This window comes from Cydia amplana, chromosome 11 (genome assembly GCF_948474715.1).
Source record: "Cydia amplana chromosome 11, ilCydAmpl1.1, whole genome shotgun sequence".
In the NCBI taxonomy this organism is placed as follows: Eukaryota; Metazoa; Arthropoda; class Insecta; order Lepidoptera; family Tortricidae; genus Cydia; species Cydia amplana.
Window position 1 is genome coordinate 2,910,439 of NC_086079.1, and position 24,264 is coordinate 2,934,702.

Below are 24,264 nucleotides of genomic sequence, written 5' to 3' on the forward strand. Positions count from 1 at the left end.
TAAGTTACATTTATATCGATTATTTAAAAAAAAACTATAGATTGAGCTTACTGTACACAGCGCACAGGAAACTCTCGGGATTTCTTTGTTATTAATCATGAACTAACTTAAGACATATAATTGATACATTATCCCGACTGTATGACTTAGTCTGTATAGTGTTCTAGATATTGACCCTAGGGTCATTAATTTCATGAAGAGCTCAATTACGGTACTGGAGATAATCGTATCGTGGGCATCTGTAAACCCTAAATATTGATTAGAAAAAGCTTTCGAAACTGTACGAATTAATGCAAGCTAAATTTTTTCTTCCCCCGCCTATGACGTCATCGCCCATCTTGTAGTATGTACAAAACAAGAAAATTGCGTTTTTGTCGGTGAAATATTGCGTTTATGTATATAGTTGCCATACAATATTTTTTTGTATGAAATGTAAGGAATCGAATGGTACCCTTACTTTTATCGTTTTTGGAAGTTAAAGAAAAACTTAAATTTTGAAATTTTCAGGTCCTGTATTTCTGTAATTTTTCAATATTTTATTTTAATATCCACATTATTGTGATAAATAGCTCGTTTGCTATCTATTTTACTAGATTTTGTTATAAAATTCAACATGTGTCATCATCCCTATTGTCTACCACTTAAGAGAGAGAACTAGGTTCTTGTGAGAGCCCAGGCCGTAATATTACAATCTAAGTTACACTCTAATTTATTAATGAGTTATAACATTTGGCTACGCATGAGTAAAAATGTCGCTACGCAAACAATATTATATCCATTTTAATTCAATTACTGCGATATAAGAGTATAGTTTAGCTATTAACTTAAATTTTCACTAGACATATCGACCGGGATATGAACCGTGATCCCGAGCCGCCGTATGTATATCGAGCCGAGCCCTGATATCGAAATATCGGGAGCTCGAAAACAACGGGACTTTGTATGACGGTAACGGAATGGAAGGAACGAAAAAAATATGGAAATTTTGAGGTTTTTTCTCATATTATGTAGATTGTAGATCGAAGGAGCTCATGATTCTGACTTTAAATAATATAAAAAAATCCAAATATAAAAAGGTGTAGTTTAGTGTAAAAACTTTAAATACACAATATGCTAGAGTCAAAACTCATGCATTCAAATTCCTACCGTATCTTAACGGAATAAAGTCCAAATTCAAACTGTTCCATCGGCTATTAAGGCTGTTATACACGGTGAGGCTTCAAGTGTAAAATTATCTTCGCATGCAGGGAATAAGTAAGCAGACCACGTTTTTAATCAATTTCTAACCGGTCGGCTGTCTGACAGCTCACTTTTATGATTAATAGCCAGTTACTTGGTTTAGATAAATATGTGCCCATTTTTATGCCAAGATTGGAGTTCCAGAGGTGACATATACGCCATGCTGACCCGTCATAGTGTTGAGTGAGATTACTATTTTTGGCGATTTTGCATTCGGGTAGACCCGTAGGTACAAACTGTATAACTATTTTTCTTAAATAGGTTTTTGTCTAAAATAGTCCTGACTTTTCTACAGAACAAATATATATTTGTGGCTAACACTTAACAAAATACAGACAACGCTTAGAAATAAACTAAACTACTAATAATAATTACCTACCTTTATTTCTAAGCATTATAATATCGTTTGCAGACATCATCATCATCATCATCAGGCTATATTAGTCCACTGCTGGACATAGCCCTCCCCTAAAGAGCGCCAAAGCCCCGTCTTCAGCTTGCCGCATCCAGCATCTGCCTGCAATCTTTCGCAGATCGTCATCCCACCTGGTCGGAGGGCGTCCTACACTACGTTTGCCGAGTCGCGGTCTCCACTCAAGAACACGTTTACCCCAGCGGTTATCGGTTCTTCGTGAGATATGGCCAGCCCACTGCCACTTCAGCTTGCTAATTCTTTGAGCTATGTCGGTAACTTTGGTATTCTGTCGGATGTATTCGTTACGAATCCTATCCTTCAGAGAAACCCCGAGCATAGTTCTCTCCATAGCTCGCTGAGCGACTTTGAACATGTGGACCAACCCTACTGCAGCGTGTCGTTTGCAGACGTTTCTGTTTAATTTAATACAAAATTATATTACCAAAATACATAGTCAACAAAACGGTGCCCTATTGACCGACTTTACAAAAACTGTCAATGTAGTTAAATAATAACTGACAATGCCGTAATAAAAACAAACAATACCTACATAAAACACTATACAATACCTACACACAATACCTACATAGTGACGTCACTATGTATACTATTTAAAATATGTCATAAACACAGTGTAAACACATCAGACAACAATGAATTCCTTTAATAGGTACTGATTTATTGCCACAGACTTAATACTAAAATTCCACGGAAGAAACCTAACATGCCTAGAATTTTTAAATTACCATTTAATACATTGGAATCCTGACTATTTCCCGATAAGTATATCAAGAAAAAAATATATATTTTCAACCTTACACGGCAGGATTTTAGGTTAAAATTGCAATACACTTCAGAAGTAAGTCAGAATCGTAAATATATAAGCAGAATATCCAATAAGTTAAGTAAAAAATTACATATGTAAGGTCAATCTGGCTAATATATTTCTTTGATTTACAATCCTAGGAAAAAAACCCATCTGCTTTTGATTGCTGAAAATAAAAGCAATCGCTGCTTTGTCGATGAAATTATCAATTTTGTTCGTTGTTCGAGAAAAACGCTAGTAGACGGAATAGTCCCTATGACGGAATTTGCCAGATTGACCTTAGGAATAAACCACTTCTATTTTGAAAGTTATGCAGCAGTTTTTGAAGTTTAAATTTGCATAGACACCGTAATTGACTACCATAAATTATGTACTGACAATAGAATATACATATTACAATGTCCAAAATTCCATTCGTTTATCCATGCGTGAAGGTTCACCTCTAATTAAATCTCGGTATTGTGCTAGCCGAATGCAGGTTTTCATGTTGTGGGGTCAGATATAGAATGGATATTGGATATACATAGTCCTAGAACTTATAAAAGCTTTTCAAAAATGGAGAGCGCAAATGGAAGATACGCTTTCATTTTAAAACGACATGCTTAAATAACATGAAACTTAATATGAATGGTTTTGTAACATTTCTCTGTCTGATACTCATTTACATTGCCAAAAAATTTATACAAAAAAGCGGCCAAGTGCGAGTCGGACTCGCCCATGAAGGGTTCCGTATTTAGGGGATTTATGACGTATTAAAAAAAACTACTTACTAGATCTCGTTCAAACCAATTTTCGGTGGAAGTTTGCATGGTAATGTACATCATATATTTTTTTTAGTTTTATCATTCTTTTATTTTAGAAGTTACAGCCGTTACAGGGGGGAGGGGGGGACACATTTTACCACTTTGAAAGTGTCTCTCGCGCAAACTATTCAGTTTAGAAAAAAAATATATTAGAAACCCTAATATCATTTTTGAACACCTATTCATATACCCCACACGTATGGGTTTGATGAAAAAAATTTTTTTGAGTTTCAGTTCTAAGTATGGGGAACCCCCAAAATTTATTGTTTTTTTTTTATTTTTGTGCGAAAATCTTAATGCAGTTCATAGAATACATCTACTTACCAAGTTTCAACAGTATAGTTCTTATAGTTTAAAACAAAAACTAAAACACTCATTACGTTATTGCTAAGGTCTTGATAATACTTAAATAAGCCTGACATTGTATATACATATTATGCCCGCATGGCCACAGCCTTACCGTTATCGACATCGCATACCTCTACGGGCAAGGCTACAATTATCTATGACACAAATGCATACGCAGTCCATACAACTTTACAAGCATGTCATTGACTTATCAGTACTAGCATTTGAGTGATGTTAAGCGTTTAGGCTAAATATGCAAAATTGGCATAATTGTCCTTAAATATGCCTATTTCCATAATTATCTACACAAAAGGATGTATATCTTGGGCTAGCACCCTTTTTATTGTGTTGTCGTTTTTTTTTGTAATTTTCCATTGAGTTACGATTATTCCATACGTATTCGCATGAAATGTACGCACGCTATGAAATGTACACTAGGGGTACAGAATAGGGAACTCAATCTTTACATCGAAATCTGACGAAAAACATCGACACTTACATTTAAGTAAATACTCGTAAGTTTTTGGCAAAAAATTCATTTTTGGTACAAGCTTTTATCGCTGACTGTACTTTTCTTTCCACAGACGACTAATACTCGAGACAATTCTAAAAACCCAAACATAATTAGGTTTCGTGGTTTTATCACGGAGTTCCTATGGCCACCTCCTGTCTCCATCATCAGATCAGCTCCATGGCACCATAATGCATTAAATTGTCACTCGACTTACATATGTAGTAGGTATGCAAATTTTCAGCTTCATTGGAAGTCGGGAAGTGGGTCAAATTTAACTTACAAGATTTGACCCGTACAAACATAGTTAAGTACATACATACATATATACATAGGTACATTGCAACTATTGCAAGTTAATAAAAAGCTTGTAAAATCGCCCTAATCGGACCAAAACCAGAAGACTTGCCCAACATAAATCACAATGACCAGTTAACTTGACATTAAGCTTGTAAATCTTGTAATCTTGTATAACGGCAGCGAAATGTCAAGTCGTGACTCCAATCTGGGCGCCATTAGAGTCCGATTCGATTTCGATTTGCTACAAAACGTTTGACATGTCGCAAAAACGTATGCTGTTAGGATGGCACAACTTCCCTGTTGCAATAGGTGTAACTTGTACATACGAGTACATATAGGGTATTTGACTACTATAGTCGAATCTGTTCCCTGTTTCGATTTGCCACTATGGAATTTATATGAACCACTAGCAAATGACGTCACGGTAAAGTTACCTACTCTTTATAATTCTATATCTGATCTATACACCATCATAATTCCTCGCGTTGTCCCGGCATTTTGCCAGGGCTCATCGGAGCCTAGGGTCCGCTTGACAACTAATCCCAGGTATATCTATATCTATACGATCTATAAAATAGAAATTGTGTCTAAAAATGACTCCTGTCTACGTATATTATGTCAAGCATGGTGTGAAATAATTTATTTTAAATACATCTACATCCCTTTAAGAGTGGTTGTAAGGTGTGGTGTGATTAACTTCGTTTAAAAACCAGAAGCACGTTTAGGAAACTCAAAATCCCATACAAAAAGACACTTGAAATTGACAGTCCGTACTGGTTTTAAAGATCCTTTTTCGTTACACCCCATCTTCGAAGTTACCCCTTATTCACCTTACTTTATTGTACAGTCGCCATCAGATACATCGGAGGTGCCAAGTAAAGGTGCTCTAAAATATATGAACACGCACTAGGGCATGCAATCCGGATATCCGGATAAACGTTTTATCCTGATATCCGTCCAATTTACTATCCGGATTTAGATGAAGTTGATATCCGGATAAAACGAATAATTCGAATACTAAAATTTCAAAGAAAACTATTTTAAAAACGTTGAAAGTTATAATGGTAATCACTAATCACGTTGTCGGTTGATTTTAATTATTTGAATACATTATTACGTTATAAAAACTGTTTATTTAAATATTATGGCCTTATTATTAAATATTATGGAATACTATGGGCTTGACTCTCCCTTATTTTTAGATATTTGAGATATTCTTATGCAGATCGACCTAGCTCCGTAAAAGTAACATTGAGTGTACCTACTTGTACCGTGTTCTTGTTATACGTGATGCGCTGTCATTATTGTTAGCGTCCGAATACATTATTAACAAAGTGCAAACAGAACCAAAATGAGTCCACCGGAGGAGGACTTCGTTTGATAGGTATATTCAATTTCAATTTCAATTATTTATTCATAAAATTTACATTTTATACGTCATTATACAATTACAGATAGTTAACATATTCGTTTGCAGATATGAAAAAGGTTTTAGCATTTTCTATTTGAATAATTCTGTAATGAAAACCTTGATTGACTTGAAATGCAAAGTAAAATCTCAACAAGAAGAGACTGTTCTAGCAGTTAGACGATATTGGATAATCTTAAATATTATCAAAACCTGACGGTTTTGATAAAAACCTTGGTAATCCAAGAAATGAATTTCACAGCGCAGACTGCCAATATTAAATGGAGGGTTGAAGTATCGCCATACCATAGTAAATTATTACAAATATAGTTTGTGTAACCTGTTCGAAAAACCATATCTAATCTAATCAAGCAATTAAACTTAAAGGTTGTGTAAGAAATCTTTGCCGAAAATCATTTTTAGTTTTTGGTGACTATAATTTTATTTTGCCATTATCACGTCACGTGGCAACTCAACACAGTCATTCGTATTAACTGAACTAACCTAACCTCACGGTTACACCAGCTATATCACACATCAACTTAAAAGCATCGACGAAAAGGTAGAACGCCAAAAATAGTTTAATACTTGCCGTTACGCAGCCTTGCTTGCGTACGTAAAATTGTATTTTATTACACTTTTTATTAATTTAATGTGAGTTTTATTAAATAAAAAGTAAGTATTCGAATTATCCGTTTTATCCGGATATCCGGATAGTAAAATAATAAATATTCGAAATATCCAGATACGAAAAATGGGCGGATATTGCAAGCCCTAACACGCACTCTAACGCCTTGACAATAGAGGCGTGTTCAGATATTTGTGAGCACCTTGGCCGCTCCTATATATCTGATGGCGACTGTACCTACATTAAGCAATGATTTATTTAATAAAAACCTACTAAACCTAAGCAATAAACAAGTGTTACTAATCGTCATAGGTGGCTGCGCGCGCGTCGCGTGCCCACATGCGGATATCCCTCTTGCACAACTGATTTTCACCGAGGGAAAAAACGAGACGTTAAATTACGTATGTGCTGGTAACGCTAACGTATCCATTGGGAATTTAACGGCTTCCAGTCATAAACCGCTTTTAATCTTTTTATTGGACTAAAGCGGACTAAGCTATTAAGTTATGATAATGATATGATATAACCTACCAGCAGCGGTCTCAGCATGGTTCCATTTTTATCGACTATCACCATGCCCGTCATTTTCGCACTTACATACTTATTAGAACGTGACAGGCATGGTGACAAATGATAAAAATGCGACCGTGCTACTAGGGCAGCACTCGTGCGAAATGCAAATACATATCATAACAGTCATAACAATAGCTAAATTTCATCTCAATCCTAACCTCTAGCCGGCCAGAGACCTATAAAAAGGTCTCCTGTTCCATTCTAATTTGAACTTTGTGTTGACAAAATAAAATTTCATTTTGCTTGGCACGGTTTGACGTATGGGCGGGTTGAGGCTAAAAATTATACTATCTACTAATAAATTGCAGCACAGTCTACACTCTACTGATCTACAGTATAGATGCCGAGAATATTCGGCAACTATTCGGTATTCAGCCTATTCGGCCATTTTACCGAATATTCGGGGTTCGACCGAATGTTGCTTACTATTCGGCCGAATACCGAATATCTGTAGCACTTATCTAAAAAGAAAAATTACACAATAAAAATCAGCGCACACCACTACCTATATTTAACTTATTTTCTTGGAAAGTTGTTAAATATGAAGACCCTGTTTTTTAGCATTTGTTGACTCCTAAAAAATAATTTTATTCTTATAATGGGTTTGATTTGATTGACTCTAACTGGGCGTTTAATAATAAGACTGTACTAGAGTCACCCGATTACAAACTTTACTGGGACAGAACTATAATTACAGACAGAACTATCCACTACAACAGGCCTGATATTACCCTTCATGACAAAACCGCAAAAATTGTATATCTGATCGACGTTGCTATTCCTAACACCCACAACCTCACCTCTACACACACCGAAAAGATCAGTAAATATACAGACCTGTCTATAGAGATTAAAACCCAATGGCGAGTGAACACAGTTAAAACTATTCCGATCATCATTTCATCCACAGGTGTTATCCCCCGCACTCTGCATTCCAGCCTCAAGACTCTTGATATTCACCCACTCACGTACATAATCCTACAAAAAGCTGCCATTATGAACACATGTAGAATAGTTCGGAAATTTCTAGCTCTAGAACAATAGAGTCGAAAATACATTTCAATATTCGTTTGGCCAAAAGCCCGCGAATATGGAAACAAAACTTCCTCCAATTGGAGAGAAATAAAAAAAATATAAAGAAATACCAATAATAATAATAATTTATATCCATATTATAAAATAACCTAACTTAAGACCAAAAATAAATAAAGAGAATAATAATAATAATATATTCTTTATTGTGCACCACATGATAGGGTTCGTTTTTAGGGTTCCGTAGCCAAATGGCAAAAAACGGAACCCTTATAGATTCGTCATGTCTGTCTGTCCGTCTGTCTGTCCGTCTGTCTGTCCGTCCGTATGTCACAGCCACTTTTCTCCGAAACTATAAGAACTATACTGTTGAAACTTGGTAAGTAGATGTATTCTGTGAACCGCATTAAGATTTTCACACAAAAATAGAAAAAAAACAATTAATTTTTGGGGTTCCCCATACTTCGAACTGAAACTCAAAATTTTTTTTTTCATCAAACCCATACGTGTGGGGTATCTATGGATAGGTCTTCAAAAATGATATTGAGGTTCCTAATATCATTTTTTTCTAAACTGAATAGTTTGCGCGAGAGACACTTCCAAAGTGGTAAAATGTGTGTCCCCCCCCCCTAACTTCTAAAATAAGAGAATGATAAAACTAAAAAAAATATATGATGTACATTACCATGTAAACTTCCACCGAAAATTGGTTTGAACGAGATCTAGCAAGTAGTTTTTTTTTAATACGTCATAAATCGCCTAAATACGGAACCCTTCATGGGCGAGTCCGACTCGCACTTGGCCGCTTTTTTTTGTTGCCCCTTACACTTTTTTTCAAATTTCTTATGTTATTTCTACTCAGAATCACGAGCTCTTTTTATCCTAACAGGAGAAAAAAAATGTCCCAAAATTTCCATAAATTTTTCGATCTTTCCATTCCGCGACCGCCATACAAAGTCTATGAGAAATGGTGACGTAATGGAAATAAAAACCTTAGGACACTTTTTTTCTCCTATTAGGATAGAAAGAGCTCGTGATTCTGAGTAGAAATAACATAAAAAATCCCAAATTTGAAAAAAAAGTGTAGGGGACAACAAAAAATAAAACGCCCAACTACATTGACTGGTTCTGAGCAACAAAAGTTTAACCTTAGCAAACGTTGTGCTTTGTCAGCGAACAGTCAGCCATAATTAACGTGACTCAAAATGTTCGCATGTTCGCATTCGGTCGCCGAATATTCGGTATTCGTCCAAAACCACTATTCGGGGCATCTCTAGTCTACAGAATTGAATCTAAGACAAAATACTAGTTTAAGATCCCAATTCTGAACTGGGCTAAACGGTGACCCATTTGAACTCTACCTTAAACCTAGCCGAGTTCCTATTGGTCGCCCGCGCTAGCAAACCAGTGCATTGAGAACTCGAGGCTAAATCATTTGTTTCCATAGTTTGACAGTTTACTCAATAGGTCGTTAGATGGCGCTGAACTGAACGCGGCGAATCCTACATCGCGCTTACGGTATTTTTGTTGCGTTTGTATATACTCGTACGTGTTTACAATTATTAAAATCGTGAGTCCATGCACCATTTGTGACTTAGGTAAGTCGATTTAAAAGTACAAACTGTACATTCCTTATCTTGACAAGTGGGTCCATATCCATACTCCATTTGTGACTTAGGTAGGTCTACCTATTTAGAAGTACAAACTGTACATTTCTTATCTTAACAAATAAACTCAAGTTTAAACACTTTAGATTTTGTGATACCGGAACCTGATATTTTATGTTATACTTGTAAGAGACAGTCTTTAATGGAAACCTGAAAACTTTCTAGAAAAGAACCTCTTGTACCGTAAGGCGTAAGTAGACACCACACACACATACACACACATGCATGAAAGCCTCACATACTCTTATTTATGGAGTTGGCCGGTCGAAGTATTTTACAGATGGCGCCAGCATAACTTGCCCTGTCAACCCCTAGAATCATGTCTGTTGTTTTTTTTTGGGATTTTATGCCCCAAATTGCCAGCCTTTTAAGCCAAATCTCATAGAACACAACTAGAGACAGGGAAAAGCTATGATGGCGCCATCTATGCAAACCTTTGACGGTTGCCAAAACCATTCATTTCTTACATGGAAAAGCTATGATGGCGCCATCTATGCAAACCTTTGACGGTTGCCAAACCCATTCATTTCTTACATTCATCATTCGTTCCATTCACCCATTCACCTCTTCATAAAATACGATGCTCGGTAAGCGGTTAGAATTACAACTAACCGGAAGCTACGTCTCGACGTGTTTGCCACAATAACTCACTTCCTGTCTACACTTCGTGCCACTGCAATCAATTTTGAACCTTAAACTTTAATCCATAAGGTTCAATCAAAAAATGGCGTTGATATCTTCACTCTATTACATTGTCTACACCTCGGTCTGGCGCAATTAAAATTGAACCTTAGACTGTAAAGGATAAGGATTAATATTAAGAGGATAGTGTTTTTGACACAATTGAATGTGAATTTAAACGTAACCCTAATCTGATTTTCATTCAAAACTAGGATACCGATTCGAACAGTTCGAACTAACAAATCGATCTCAATTTGATCTAGACACTCGCAACTAGGGTTTGCACGACGGATCCGAAATGTATGGGATGATCCGCGGATCCGGATCCAGATCCGGATAATTTCATACATTTCGGATCCGGATTGCAAACCCTACTCGCAACTCTCGCAAGAGTCCACAAAATCTAATACCCTACTTTGCAATGACATGGTGTAAAGGTGCCACCATCCAGCCCTCTTGTCCCGGCTTTTTGCCACGGCTCATGGGAGCCTGGGGTCCGCTTGACAACTAATCCCGAGAATTGGCGTAGGCACCAGTTTTTACGAAAGCGACTCCCATCTGACCTTCCAACCCAGAGGGTAAACTAAGCCTTATCGGGATTAGTCCGGTTTCTTCATCGATGTTTTCCTTCACCGGAAAGCGACTGGTAAATATCAAATGATATTGCGTAGGTACATTAGTTCCGAAAAACTCATTGGTACGAGCCGGGGTTTGAACCCGCGACCTCCGGCTTGAAAGTGGCACGCTCATACCACTAGGCCACCAGCGCTTTTTCACATTTCACTTAATATATTTGAACCAAATAAAAAAACATTGTCAGCGTATTCTTGGGCCAACCTGTACTTACTGTCATCAGTCCGGGTTTTCTCAAATGAGTCTTATGTAAAAGTCTATCCGGGTTTTGAAAGCGTCCGGGTAAAACCCAGGCTAATATTCGTGTGTGGGTTATCCCTACACACAATTATATTTTTAACCCCCGAGCAAAAAGAGGGATGTTATAATTATAATATAATGTTATAGTATGTTTGACGCCAATGTCTGTCTGTCTGTGGCATCGTAGGTCTCCAACGGATGTGCCGATTTCGATGCAGTTTTTTTTAACGTAAAAGCGAGTTTTCTTGCGGTGGTTCTTAGCTATATTTCATAGAAATCGAGTCAGTTTGAAGAGTATCAGCTCTTTTCAAAAATGATGTAAGGCATTTCTGGCATAAAACGGATTTAGGATTAAATTTTTTATTTATTTAATAGTTATTGGCTTATCAGTCATGTATAAAAGGAAATCTTATTGGAAAACGACGTTTAGTCTTTACTACTGAACTGCTAATGAAGACAATAAAATGATGTTATACTGTTTTGTGAAGTCGGTTAATTTTATTTTTGTTCGTGCCTCATAAGAGAGAATCAACAATATCATCAGCATCACCCGACACGTTTCTAAGAAGCCTTCAAACAAAAACACCCAAACATGCTCCGTCTCCCTCGCACTGCGCACGCGCACCTCTCTCTCTAGCTTACGGTCACCACAACCAGTTTGCAAACCTTGAACTGAACCTATATAACCGCTATACGATCATAAATGACTTTAAATTGCTCGATACTTATGCTTTTTTGTCTCTTTTCATAGTTTCCTGTCTCCTTTTGTCTTATTTGTAATTTAAAATAAGCTTTTGTGATGTGACATTAGAAAAGTGTTTCAGGCTGGTTCAGTCTTGATACTTGATGGCATCTTATCTATGTTTAGTTTGAATGGGATTGAATGAGAGATAGGATAGGCATGTGGATAGGTGAGTTGACACTTGACAGTGACATCACATCTTAGAATAACGTTATTAATGTTTCTTTCTTAAGGTATCTTTTTTGCATCGCTTAACGTGTCTATAGATAAATAAAAATAAATAAATATTAGGACATTCTTATACACAGATTGACTAAGTCCCACAGTAAGCTCAAGAAGGCTTGTGTTGTGGGTACTCAGACAACAATATACGAGTATATAATATACAAATACATAAATACATAGAAAACACCCAAGACTTAGAAACAAATATCTGTGCTGCGTTTCTCTTAATTACAAGAGTTGTCTTGCAACAGTTGACTTGAAGCCAACATTAAGTTCAAATCACCCCCAGTAAAAAGTCCTAAAACATCTAAAAATCAAGTTCTAATCAAAAACCCCTTCCGAATAACAATTAACACACCCATCGCTGGCCCAATATTACAGGGTTCTATGTTACATTTTCAAGATAGTTGAAATTCGACTTAATGTTACTATGACAATGTTCAAATTTCAGTTCGATAAAAGTGAAACATAGAACCCTGTAATATTGGGCCAGCGCCATGTCATCACACAAATAAATTGATGTGCGTCGCGGCGCGTTGAAATCTTTCCTTTGCGCACCTCCGGTATGACGTCATGTCAATATATCAAACCATTTTAAACTTTATTTCTATTAATTTAAAGTTCAATTCAAGTTACCGTTTAGACATGTACCTTGAGTATCCTTGTGCCAAAGCGATTTAGACTATATTGTCATTGATTTATAGTCCATATTAAAATGACAGCCGATACAAATCGGGGTATACGTAAAACTTAAAAGGATGTAAGTATATAGGAAGTTATATGACGTAAATGTCCTTTTTAAAGGCAATAAGTAGTTGTTTACTCCAAGACGACAATTTAAGGTTGTTTTTTGTGTCTGTAAAAAGTATTGTTTGATTTGGCTTCTTTATATTTGTCCTCTTTGCATTTTGGGTTATTCCGAACCCCATTAAGCAAAAAAAAACGGGTTGCACTCCGGGAGTGCCGGCAGAAGTGAAAACTCAATGACATTGTAACAGTTTTTTGATCAGGTCACGTGTCCGTCTTACAAATTTTCAATCTGTCGAATCTGTCGGTCACGAGACCTGTCGCGAGTTTAACATTTTTTCCCCACCTCAAAAAGTGCACAGCGCCGCTAAAGAAGTTTTCACTTCAAAAACCTATGGCTCTCTTATTAACCGAGGTCAAGATTTCAAAAGTAGGAGGTTCTCAATTCACAATTTTTTCAGATTTGTGTCGTGCTTATTTTTCCCAGATTTTAGCTAAGAATCTATATTTGGTTCAATCCATTTTCCGTAGTTTTCTTTTGCAAATGATTTTTTATATGATATATTTCTTAAGGCTTCGTCACACAGGCGCGTTTTCTGGGCGGACCGTGAGCAGGGCGTGCCGCTTTTACATATAAAACGCTCACGCCCCGCGCACGCGCCGCCCGGAAAACACGCCACGCGTTTGTGTGACGAAGACTTTAATTATTTATTAATTATATTAAAAATAATAATAAATAAATATTTATAGATATTTAATATTTATATCTAAAATTACAAATTAAAATTATAAAATATTGTAGTTATATATAATAAATTATATAACTACAAAATAACTATAAATTATATTACTTTTCTTTCTTTCTTCTTTCTGTACAAATGTATGATACCTACTATTTGATAGTTCGGAAAGTGAAGAGTCGTGGAATGTATTGGGCCCCATACATTCCACGACTCTTCTCTTTCCGCACAGACTCTATTAGTCTGTGCTTGGTCTGTGCCTAGATCTATCTTGAAAATAGGCTTAATATAATGAGGCCAATAAATGCCAACTGCGTAGGTACCGCGGACATATTGAAAATAGACACCACAAATTATTAAACGTATAATTTCAAAAGAAGCGCTGGCTGGACGTCGTGACAGCGGATATGCAAGAGAACAATCTCAACACATGAGGATGCCGAAGACCGGGCAAAGTGGAGAAGACTAAGCAGGAAAGCGGACCCTGGCGCTAGGCCGGGAAAACGCTAGGTTGAAGAAGAAGATAATTTCAAAATCATATGCTTATACCTCAGATATCCGGTACGAAGGTGATCAAATTAGTTATATTTATTGAATTTTATTGCTAGGCTTCTTATAATAGGTACAAACATATCAAATTTAATTGGGGCAAAGTGTCCACTGCATCATTTGTATTCAGAATCATATTTAATCGTTACAAAACAGGAGAATGTTAGGACCAGTATTTATTTAATCTTTATTGCCCAAAAGAAACACTTATCGTTTGAAAAGGGTGACTTAATGGCAAAAAGGCATTCTCTCCTAGTCAACCTTATAACAGGCACGTTCTTCAACTTACATTTACAGCCATATTCGAACTTTAAGATACGTCAAATAAAAGATATTGAAACGATATAGATCGGATATGTCAGTGTCAAATAAGTGTCAAAAGTAACGTATTTCTTTCAAGAAACGTTTCGAACACATCTGCCAAAGATTGTCTCTACATAAACTTGCAAATGCATCAAGAGCTAAGAAGCAACTTAAATAATTTTCTCCACACACCTATCTAATTTAAATTCTTAAATCGAAACTTTAAACTCAAATTCCCTGGCTCGTTCAACTCGAAACTTACTTCGAAAAGTTGGAATTTAAACTTTAAATTGCAGGCAAATTTATTTCTACATGCTGCATAATATTGTGCATGAACTATGTAAATTTAAAATATTATAAATAGGTACCAAATATATATTTTTTGTTGAATATTTAGGAAAACCTGGACAAAATGGACACTTTCCAGTTGTCCAAGAAACAATTTTGACTTTTGTCGATTTTTTTTGTACCCAGTACTGAGGGATGAATATTATGTAGGTCATACTGAACAACTTTTACGCTGGGGCCAACCCCGAACACGGTCTCATCCATTTCGGTGAATCATATCATATTTTAATATTTTCTACGCAACAACACAATTTCTTTTGCGATGCGGTGTCTATTTATTATCAATCTCTGGTCTTTGGTATAAGCGGAGCCTGATCTCGTTTCGTAATTTATGTAAGGCTCTTTCAAGTCAGTAACGGAGACAAGCTAAACTAGCCCTTATTGGAATGATATAAAGTCTAATGGTACTTAGTACCTAATCCTTGTGGGTAAGGCAGATTGCCATGTCCTAGGCATTAATCTGAGGATCTAGACCTCCATGTACCTACTTGAGAAACCAGTAATATAGGTACCAATACATATAGGTCCTACTTGAGAAACCAGTAAGATATATAAGATACATATCCTCGTCCTGCCCAATGTGATTTTTAAAGGACATATTCCATTATTAGCAAATGAGACTCTAATTTCTTTGTACCTATAACTATTTTTAGCAACGAAAAGTCACGTACGAAACGTCAGGCCATAAATAAACGTAAGTTTTACGCGATTAAGTCCCGTGCTAGTTATAAAAGTATGACTGAGTAGTTTAAATCAATATAACGAAAACTAGTTCATGTAATTTAAGGATATCGTTTTGAAACGGTCGGTCCCAACTCCCAAATAAAATGGGCTCCGGCTTGCCCAAAGTACTATAGTTCGTTTTTTTAGCATTAGAAAAAGGTAAACTATCTAGACGTGTCTTTTTATTGAAAAACACTTTTTAAAAATAAGTCACGGCAAATATGTAACAATTATAAACCATATACGATTAGATACATTCTTTTGCTTTCATAAGTAATAGTTACTGATTTTTAAAAAGCGTTTTTCGATTAAAAGACGTCAAGATCGCGTAGTCTTTTCCTAATGCTAAAAAACGAACTAGGTACCTATGTATAATAATTGGAAAAAACATGACCACGAAAAATAACCAAAAAGTATAAACCTAGAAACTAATCGGTTAAGTTCAAGTTGAACCGAGATAAACACTAACTGTTAATATTTAACGCCCGTTTAACTGTAGTTTAAAGCCGTGAGACCTAGATAGTTATTTCACACTTTATGCACGTTTTGAATAGGTTCTTCATAATACATTCTAAATAGAGATGTCAGAAATACCTACCTACCTATTTAAAGATTTTAATAGATAGGTAGCTAAGTATTTTTAGAGTTAAATAAGTATGTTATAGTTCGTTTTTTTAGCATTAGAAAGAACTTGAAAGAAGGTAAGCGATTTTGACATGCCTTTTAATTGAAATACACTTTTTAAAAATCAATAACTATTACTTATGAAAGCAAAAGACTATAAAAGATCGTATTAGATTCATAATTGTTACATATTTACCGTAACTTATTTTTAAAATGTGTTTTTCAATTAAAAGACACATCAAGATTGTTTACCTTATTTCTAATGCTAAAAAAAACGAACTATAGTTGGGTACTTACCAACTTACGCGAAAAAACGATTCTTAGCTGTCTACTTTCTAACTTAGTAAAAAACCTAGTGTATATCCATTAAGTAACTCTACTTCCTATCCATATAAATATACCTAAGTGTTATTATTTAATGTGAGAGAAAGTCGGGAAACGCTCACAAATTGCTACCTATGTAAATATAACCCGATTTAAGTGATATAAAACAACTACCCGGCAATTATTTTTAAGTTACTTTCAAGTTTGGAACTACATATTTATTAAAACTTAGTACGATTACGGAACTCGTTCAAAAACGGAACGTCAAACTTTCGAACGCTCGAAATTCAAAATTCCAGTTACCAGTCCTAGCGCCAAGATTCCCAAAGTCATTGACCTGCAAACTTTTCACTGTCAACACGGTTACCTGATAAGTGCCTGGTGTCTTGTGCCACGACGCACACCGCCAGGAGTGCCAGCCAGCACCCGCTGGCACGCATCTTCACTTCACAAACACATCAACACTATGCACACAACACACACAATTTTCTGGAACTTCGTGGAAAGTTTTGGGAAAGTTTTGGTGACGTGTAACGCGGGGACAGCAGGCGTGGTGTCCCTTCGGTGGCGGCCGAGTGACTGAGGAGATGTGATGTTAGCCGGCCGGCCGCGGCGGGGTTGCCAGAGTAGCGCCCGCAAAGCCTCCGCTTGGGGAAATCCCGACATTTTAGCGCTCCTCTACACGATGGGCCAGCGCCGGCCACTCCAAGGGACGCATTTATACATCAGAGGGAGCAAGTGATATTGCTATCTCATTCTACCGCATGGCTGCGTCCCTTGGAGTGGCCGGCGCTGGCCCATCGTGTAGAGGAGCCCTTAAGTTGGTTCTAAGTTATGTTTTTGTTTTGATCACGATCTTGGAGCATGATGGGAAATCCTGTGGAATTTTGCTTTTGAATGTTGATCATATTAATCATATATGGAATTGTTCTTTAGGTTTTCTGTGTACAAGAGCTGGTAATATATAGTTGGTCAAACCAATTTGTCAGTCAGTAAGAACCAGGAAAACTATATTCATCCTTTTCTTTTGGGTGCTAGCCGTGCTAGTACTAGTGTAAGATAAAGATAGTATGATTCTCTCTATGTTTGAAATGAGACAGTCCTTTGACAAACTATATGTTTTTGTTTTGATCACGATCTTCGATCGAACACAATGGGAAATCCTTAAATTTTGCTTTTGGATGTTGAGATAATTTCGCAAAGTAATCATCCGTGAAAACTATAACGCATCTACAAAGATATTTCCTGTAATAAGAAAAATATCACAGGATACACTAATAGCAAACAATGCCCACGTTCAAGTCTCCACTTTCTTAATATTCCAATAAAAAATATTTCACAGTGTTCCTTTATTGCTAAACACTGCTCATGACCAAATCCCCACACTTTTATACATGGCCTGAATTTACGGGGATAGGCGGGCGCTGGCGGTGGCGGAACACCGCACACAGGTCTGATGGCCATGTAAATGGCTGTTACTGTACCAGCATTTTTGCATCACCGTTCAAACCGAATCCGCACACTTTGCAAAAATCTCCACAATTTGAGAAAAACGCCACGCGCTGGCAGCTTAGCACACACAAGTGTTTAGCACGCGAGTAACAAAAACATTTCTGTAACGGCATTTTTTTATTTTTGTGCACGACAAAATCCCCACACTTAGCAAAAAAAGCAATCTGAGGGGACAGTCATGGACCTAGAATATTATAGGTTCATGGGGACAGTCGCGCGCTTGTAGCACAGCGCACATAGGTGCTTGGTAGGTAGCGCTAGCGAGTAAACATCTTAGTAACGGCATTCTGTGCACGACTAAATCCCCATACTTTTCATAAATCCCCCCAATTCGCGCGAGCTGGCAGCCCAGCGTACAAAGGTGGTCATTAGATATCAAGTAAATATGTGACAACTTTCTGTGCACGATCAAATCCCCACACATTAAGTACAAATCCCTCCGATTTGGGGGGATATCTGCGCGCTGGCAGCCCAGCGCACACAGGTGGTTGGCAGGTAGCGGGTAAACATTTATCGCGGCGTTCCTCCATTGTGGGTCAGATTTGTGCCACGCGGTGTGTTTTTATACCCCAGATACTAAAAGTTCGATTGGCTAATATACTATATTACATGTACTATCAAATCATCTTCGTCTTTAAAATAACTGATTTGCAAGACTGAAGTGATCCCATAAGTGTTCCGTGAACAAAGTTTTGTACGGAACACTAAAAATAAAATATATGTATGTAGGTAGGTAGACAGGGTGTCTCATTTAAATCGGTCAGTATGGGAAAGTCTGAAACTATAAGACATACGAAGATCTGTTCTTAGGAACCATTTTAATAACAAGAAAAACTGCATTCATACATTTAAAAAAAAACTGTAAGTACTCAGCTCGGGAATCGAACCCGGACGTTTTGAAAAATAAAACGAAAACTATTTCTACATAGTATAAAACAAAGTCGTTTCCCGCTGTCTGTCTGTCCCTATGTATGCTTAGATCTTTAAAACTACGCAACGGATTTTGATGCGGTTTTTTTAATAGATATAATTTGTTAACCCTTGCGAAGCCGGGGCAGGTCTCTAGTTAAACATATAAGTAATAAGTACTTAAGTATGATATCACTATGGGCCCGATTCGGATTATGTAATAGATATCTATTAGACATCGCCAAGATACGATAACGATATGTTTAAGATCTAACCTTTCAAATTTGACATTTCCGCGATTCTGGAGACACTTTGGAACGATTTCCACAAGATATTACTTAGATATCTAATTCACATCTAATAGATATCTAACACGATCTATCGTAAAAGTGTCATTGGTTGCCCGAATTGCGCTGCAAAAGAGAACTAGTTGAAATCTAAACTATAACGTATCTAGAATGGATCTAGTACGTGTCGTCTCTTGTGAATATCTTGAAGTTCGAATACGGCAGTATGCTTCGCCATATATTTAGATTTAGATATTTATTCTCATAATTTGAAATTACATTATAAATTATGCTAGACTAATCTTCATGAATCTATATTATGATCGTCATTCATATTTACATAATTATTATAATATAGACAAATTAAAAACAAACACATACTACAAACATACGGCATACAAATAGTTACAAAAGACATGTAACGTGCATTTAAAACTAAAACTTAATATTTAATAAATTAATACACGTCTAACTAAAAGGTTATAAAGTTTCCATTGTCTGACAACATTGTTTTAATAAAGTGCTTTTTTCATATGTTTAGGCAACAAATACTTAGTACTTACCTAATGTTTTAAAAATTATAAATGTTACATATATTATTAGACCTTGTGACATAATGATAATGGTACAAACATAGAATTAGAATAGACAAGAACAACTGTCAATCTTCAAAAGTGCGACCAAAAATGAAATGCAAGTGTGTGCGTAAATTGTCTATGTGAGATCAAAAATAGTGATGTCATTTTATAACATATTAATAATCTGTCGGTGTTTGATTGCTTTATCGACTACTTTTTCAAATGTGTTATTTTAAACGTTAAAATTCTACGACATTATGATGTATAAAATAACACCTGCACTGCATGTGCTATCAAAATCGTTACAGCCTTATCTTAGTCTAACTCTTACTGTGTTGGAAAGTGAAGTTTAAATTTACTCCTAAACATCTGCACCTTCAAAAAGGTATAGCAATCATTATTTGAAGTCGGTTATAAAGGTTAATATCTTAATTGGGAGAATCAACTTTTTCTTGTCACTCGTTGCCATGGTTACGTTCCCCTGGGTCACTCTTTAAAACCTGATTTTTAGGCATTTAAATTCTCCAAACACGCTTTATTGTGAAACTTATAAACCCTTTCCATTGAGGGTCGTCTACCAAGCGTGTCAGAAGGTGGTGAACAATGTCTTCTAACAAACTATGCTACTATTGTCTCTTGGGTGACCGGACAGAATAACAACAAGAAATAGTTGATCCACCCAATTATGTCTTGTGAAGAAATGATTACATAGATAGGTAGCTATTAATATACCGACAAGTTATCGATACTGTCATCTGAACATTTTGTCAAGCCCTAGCGTAAAGTAACAGTTTATGTTTTTACACAAAATATTTTAAATTATTGAGTAATATGATAAAATATTAGCACACAAAGGAAGAAAAACTTATAATCAACTGTATAAACCGGCTTCTTACACTTTTTATGCTGTTAATTTGACAAAATATCGTTAAGAAAATTTCGCTCGGAATATCATTATTCCTCTGAAATGAATATTTGCTAGGTTTATTTGGCCCCGTGACACTGAAATCCGGTACACTACAAGACACTATCTTCATTGTATTAGTTTATCAAATAGTTTTCTTCCGAATTTGTGTATATTTTTCAAATTGGAAATTACGGTGATACGCTCTTGGCCGTCCGCGGCCGTCGTCAAACTCAAAAATGGTCACGTTTTCTCATTTGTAGTCTGACTCTTTCGCACTCATGCGATGTTCATATACGTGATGGCTTCCCTTTTGCACACTTCAGCTGTCTGTCAAGCGCGAGCGCGACATTGACAGGTCTGTGGGTACAAATATTTTAATTTTTTTATCTAAGCCCGTACCATGAGTCACTGACAGTGTCAAAACTGACATATATACGCTATCCCGAACGTAATTTACTTTCTATACCTACATCACGTTTGCACTTATATGCGAGTACGAACGAGATGTATAGAAAGTAAATTACGTTATTTTTTTTTATTTAAACTACATGAAGCCATGCAAAAAAAATTGTGACACGCATTTCTACACTGATTTAAACTTTCACGATTTTTACACATTATTAAATTGTACAACGGGACTTAATCGCGTATGTAAGTTTTAAGATTTACCTCCGACGTTTCGAGGACGGCGTTGTCCCCGTGGTCTCGGAGAAGACTCACAAATCTAAATCTTAAAACTTACATACGCGATTAAGTCCCGTTGTACAATTTAATAACACGCATTTCTATTTCTGACTTTACTTCCCCTAATAAGCATTATCAAGTATATCAAGGTACCGTAAAATGGGGTGAGTAGGCGCAAAACTGACATTCAAACCTCGATAACATTTTATTCTTCTGTAATGCACATGACTTTTAATGTTAAATAAATGAAATGAAATGAAATCAAATTTTTACATATGCAAACTGAATGGTGTATACAGTGTGTAAATCCAATACGGGCGAATATTTAAGCGGTGGTTAGCATAGGACCTAAAAAGTATATTGAGATAGATTTTACTTAGAAATGCATTAAAAATTATAACCATACAAAATAATTCGGCCCGCAATGTAATACACCACACACGTTACGGGATACGAGCTTTTTAAAGTAACTGTCAACGCTTGTTGGCAGTTACTATGAAAAGCTCGTATCTCGTAATGTCATTATCATCTTGTTTCTTAATGTTTACAGTACATTGCTGCTCGGTACATGTGGAAAAAATTAATCACGAAGTCATAATTAAGTGTAACTTAAAAAAACATCTTAATTAATGATAAGACGGGTAAATTCTATATCTGGTTTAATTTATTGCCCGTATTTGACTTACACACTGTATAATAAGTGTTCCGGACGGACGTTTGTATTTTAGTTTTTATTTTATTTTGGGTAGTTCCATTTCATAACTTTGACGATAAACAGGAAAACCCACCTCACCCCGTAGTCCCGAGTATTTGGGGTGAGTTGGGTTTTCATACAAAGGTGATTTTGTAAGATTGTTGGATCGATTTTTTTTTATTATTAGTATTACTATAACTCCATTTTAAATTGCAATACATTATTTTTGTAGCAGTAGCTTTAAAAATCCATCTCACCCCCCTTTCATCCCTTCTCTCCCCATTCATAACCCCACTCTCCCCGCGAACCCTACTCACCCCATTTTACGGTACTTCTCGAAACCTTTCCATTCGTAATATACCAATCTATAATATATATTTTTCTACTCCAGCACTTAAATGTGTCAATTAAATGACTGACAGTGATATCTAAAGCAATGTCATTTGAATGATTTGTCTATAGGCTCATAAGATGACTGCTAGCAGTCATCTTATGAGTATAATACAACTGCTTTATTTTTTTTAAAGATTCAACTTCCGATCATCTTGATTGAAAGAGGTGTTTTCATTTACAATAATTTTTTTTTTGCTGTGTGCATAATAATTCATACAAAGTAACACATTTTCTTAGTCTCAACTGTTTTGTGTCGGGTGCAGCTGTCATAGAAAAAGTAATGTATGCAACAGCTCATAATTGGTTCTTAAAATTCAAGGGTCTTTTTTTACAAAACTCGACTACGTCTCGTTTTGTAACTTCGACCCTTGAATTTTAAGAACCCTTATTATATCACTGTTGCATAAACTACTATTATAGCAAGCTATAAGATATAAGTAGGTATATTAATATACCAATTAGTACATTACGATACAAGTGCGAAAAGTAGGCGCAACAAGCGGCGATAAATTGAAACACGACCGACGGGAGTGCTTTAAATCGACACGAGTTGCGTATTACCTTTTCGCACGTGTATTGTACAATTTGTAGACAATGTTTTACAGTACATAATGGCCCTTTAAATTTTCCACATGCGCACGTATACTTAGTGCTAGTTACCGCACTAGGGCGGTAAATTAGCACCATATGTACACAGTTCATAGTGTATTATTTTACAAAATAATTATATATTATATAAATTATAGCTATACGTCTGTGCTCGTGACGGGCTTGATAAATTGAAAGACTTTTGAAGTTTCGGCTCTGCGTTGATGAATCAAGGCGAAAACACACTTATCCCACGTACGCAACGTATGCAATGCATTATGACATCTGAACCCTGAAAGTTGTATGCTTCTAGAAACATATTACTTGTCATACGCAACGCAACGCATGACAAGTATGGTTGTAAGCATACAACTTTCATGGCTCCTCTACACGATGGGCCAGCGCCGGCCACTCCAAGGGACGCAGCCATACGGCAGAATGAGATAGCAATATCACTTGCTCCCTCTAACGCATAAATGCGTCCCTTGGAGTGGCCGGCGCTGGCCCATCGTGTAGAGGAGCCATCAGGGCTCAGTGTGTTTTCGCCTTCAGTCAGTCACAGTCAGGACTCTTGCATTTATATATTTGTATAGATAACTCAATGGGTCAGGTTGTCTCACTATTCTCTAAGTAATAAGTAGGTACCATCATTACCAGTGACGTTGGGTATTTTTCGTCATTAAGTAATGATAACGACCCGTTATCTCTGTGATTAGATGTTTGAGTCCCTCTAAGCTATCTGCACAGACTTTGACGTGTTAAAGCGAGGCAGTGTCGCATTAATGTCTGTTGCAGACTCTTTAGAGTTTTTATTCTTCTTTCCGATTATAAATTCAAAAGAAGAAACTGACACATTAGATTTTTAGATTCATTGATTTGGTTGTCAAACGCTGTGGTTTTCTGATCCTTGTAAATGCTAGATTATAATTAAATATACACTATATCGAAGGTAAAATCTTATCATTTAATACAGTCCATCCCCATACCATCTTTTTCAATGTCATTATTAACATTTTTATTATGAATGTCGGTTTATCCACAAATCTAGGATGACGTAAGCGTCATTATAGATCCGTGGTACCC

General features: G+C 36.3%; 1 protein-coding gene across 1 annotated transcript in view; it reads right to left on the bottom strand.

Annotated features, from left to right (window-relative positions):
* Positions 1-17,193, bottom strand: part of LOC134652015 (low-density lipoprotein receptor-related protein 2) — a 421,270-nt gene extending 404,077 nt beyond the window's left edge. The window contains exon 1 of the mRNA XM_063507168.1: positions 16,997-17,193. Within this exon, the coding sequence (XP_063363238.1) occupies positions 16,997-17,069 (73 nt within the window). The 5' untranslated portion in view covers positions 17,070-17,193. The remainder of the gene's footprint in view (positions 1-16,996) is intronic.
* Between the last annotated feature and the right edge of the window lie 7,071 nt (positions 17,194-24,264).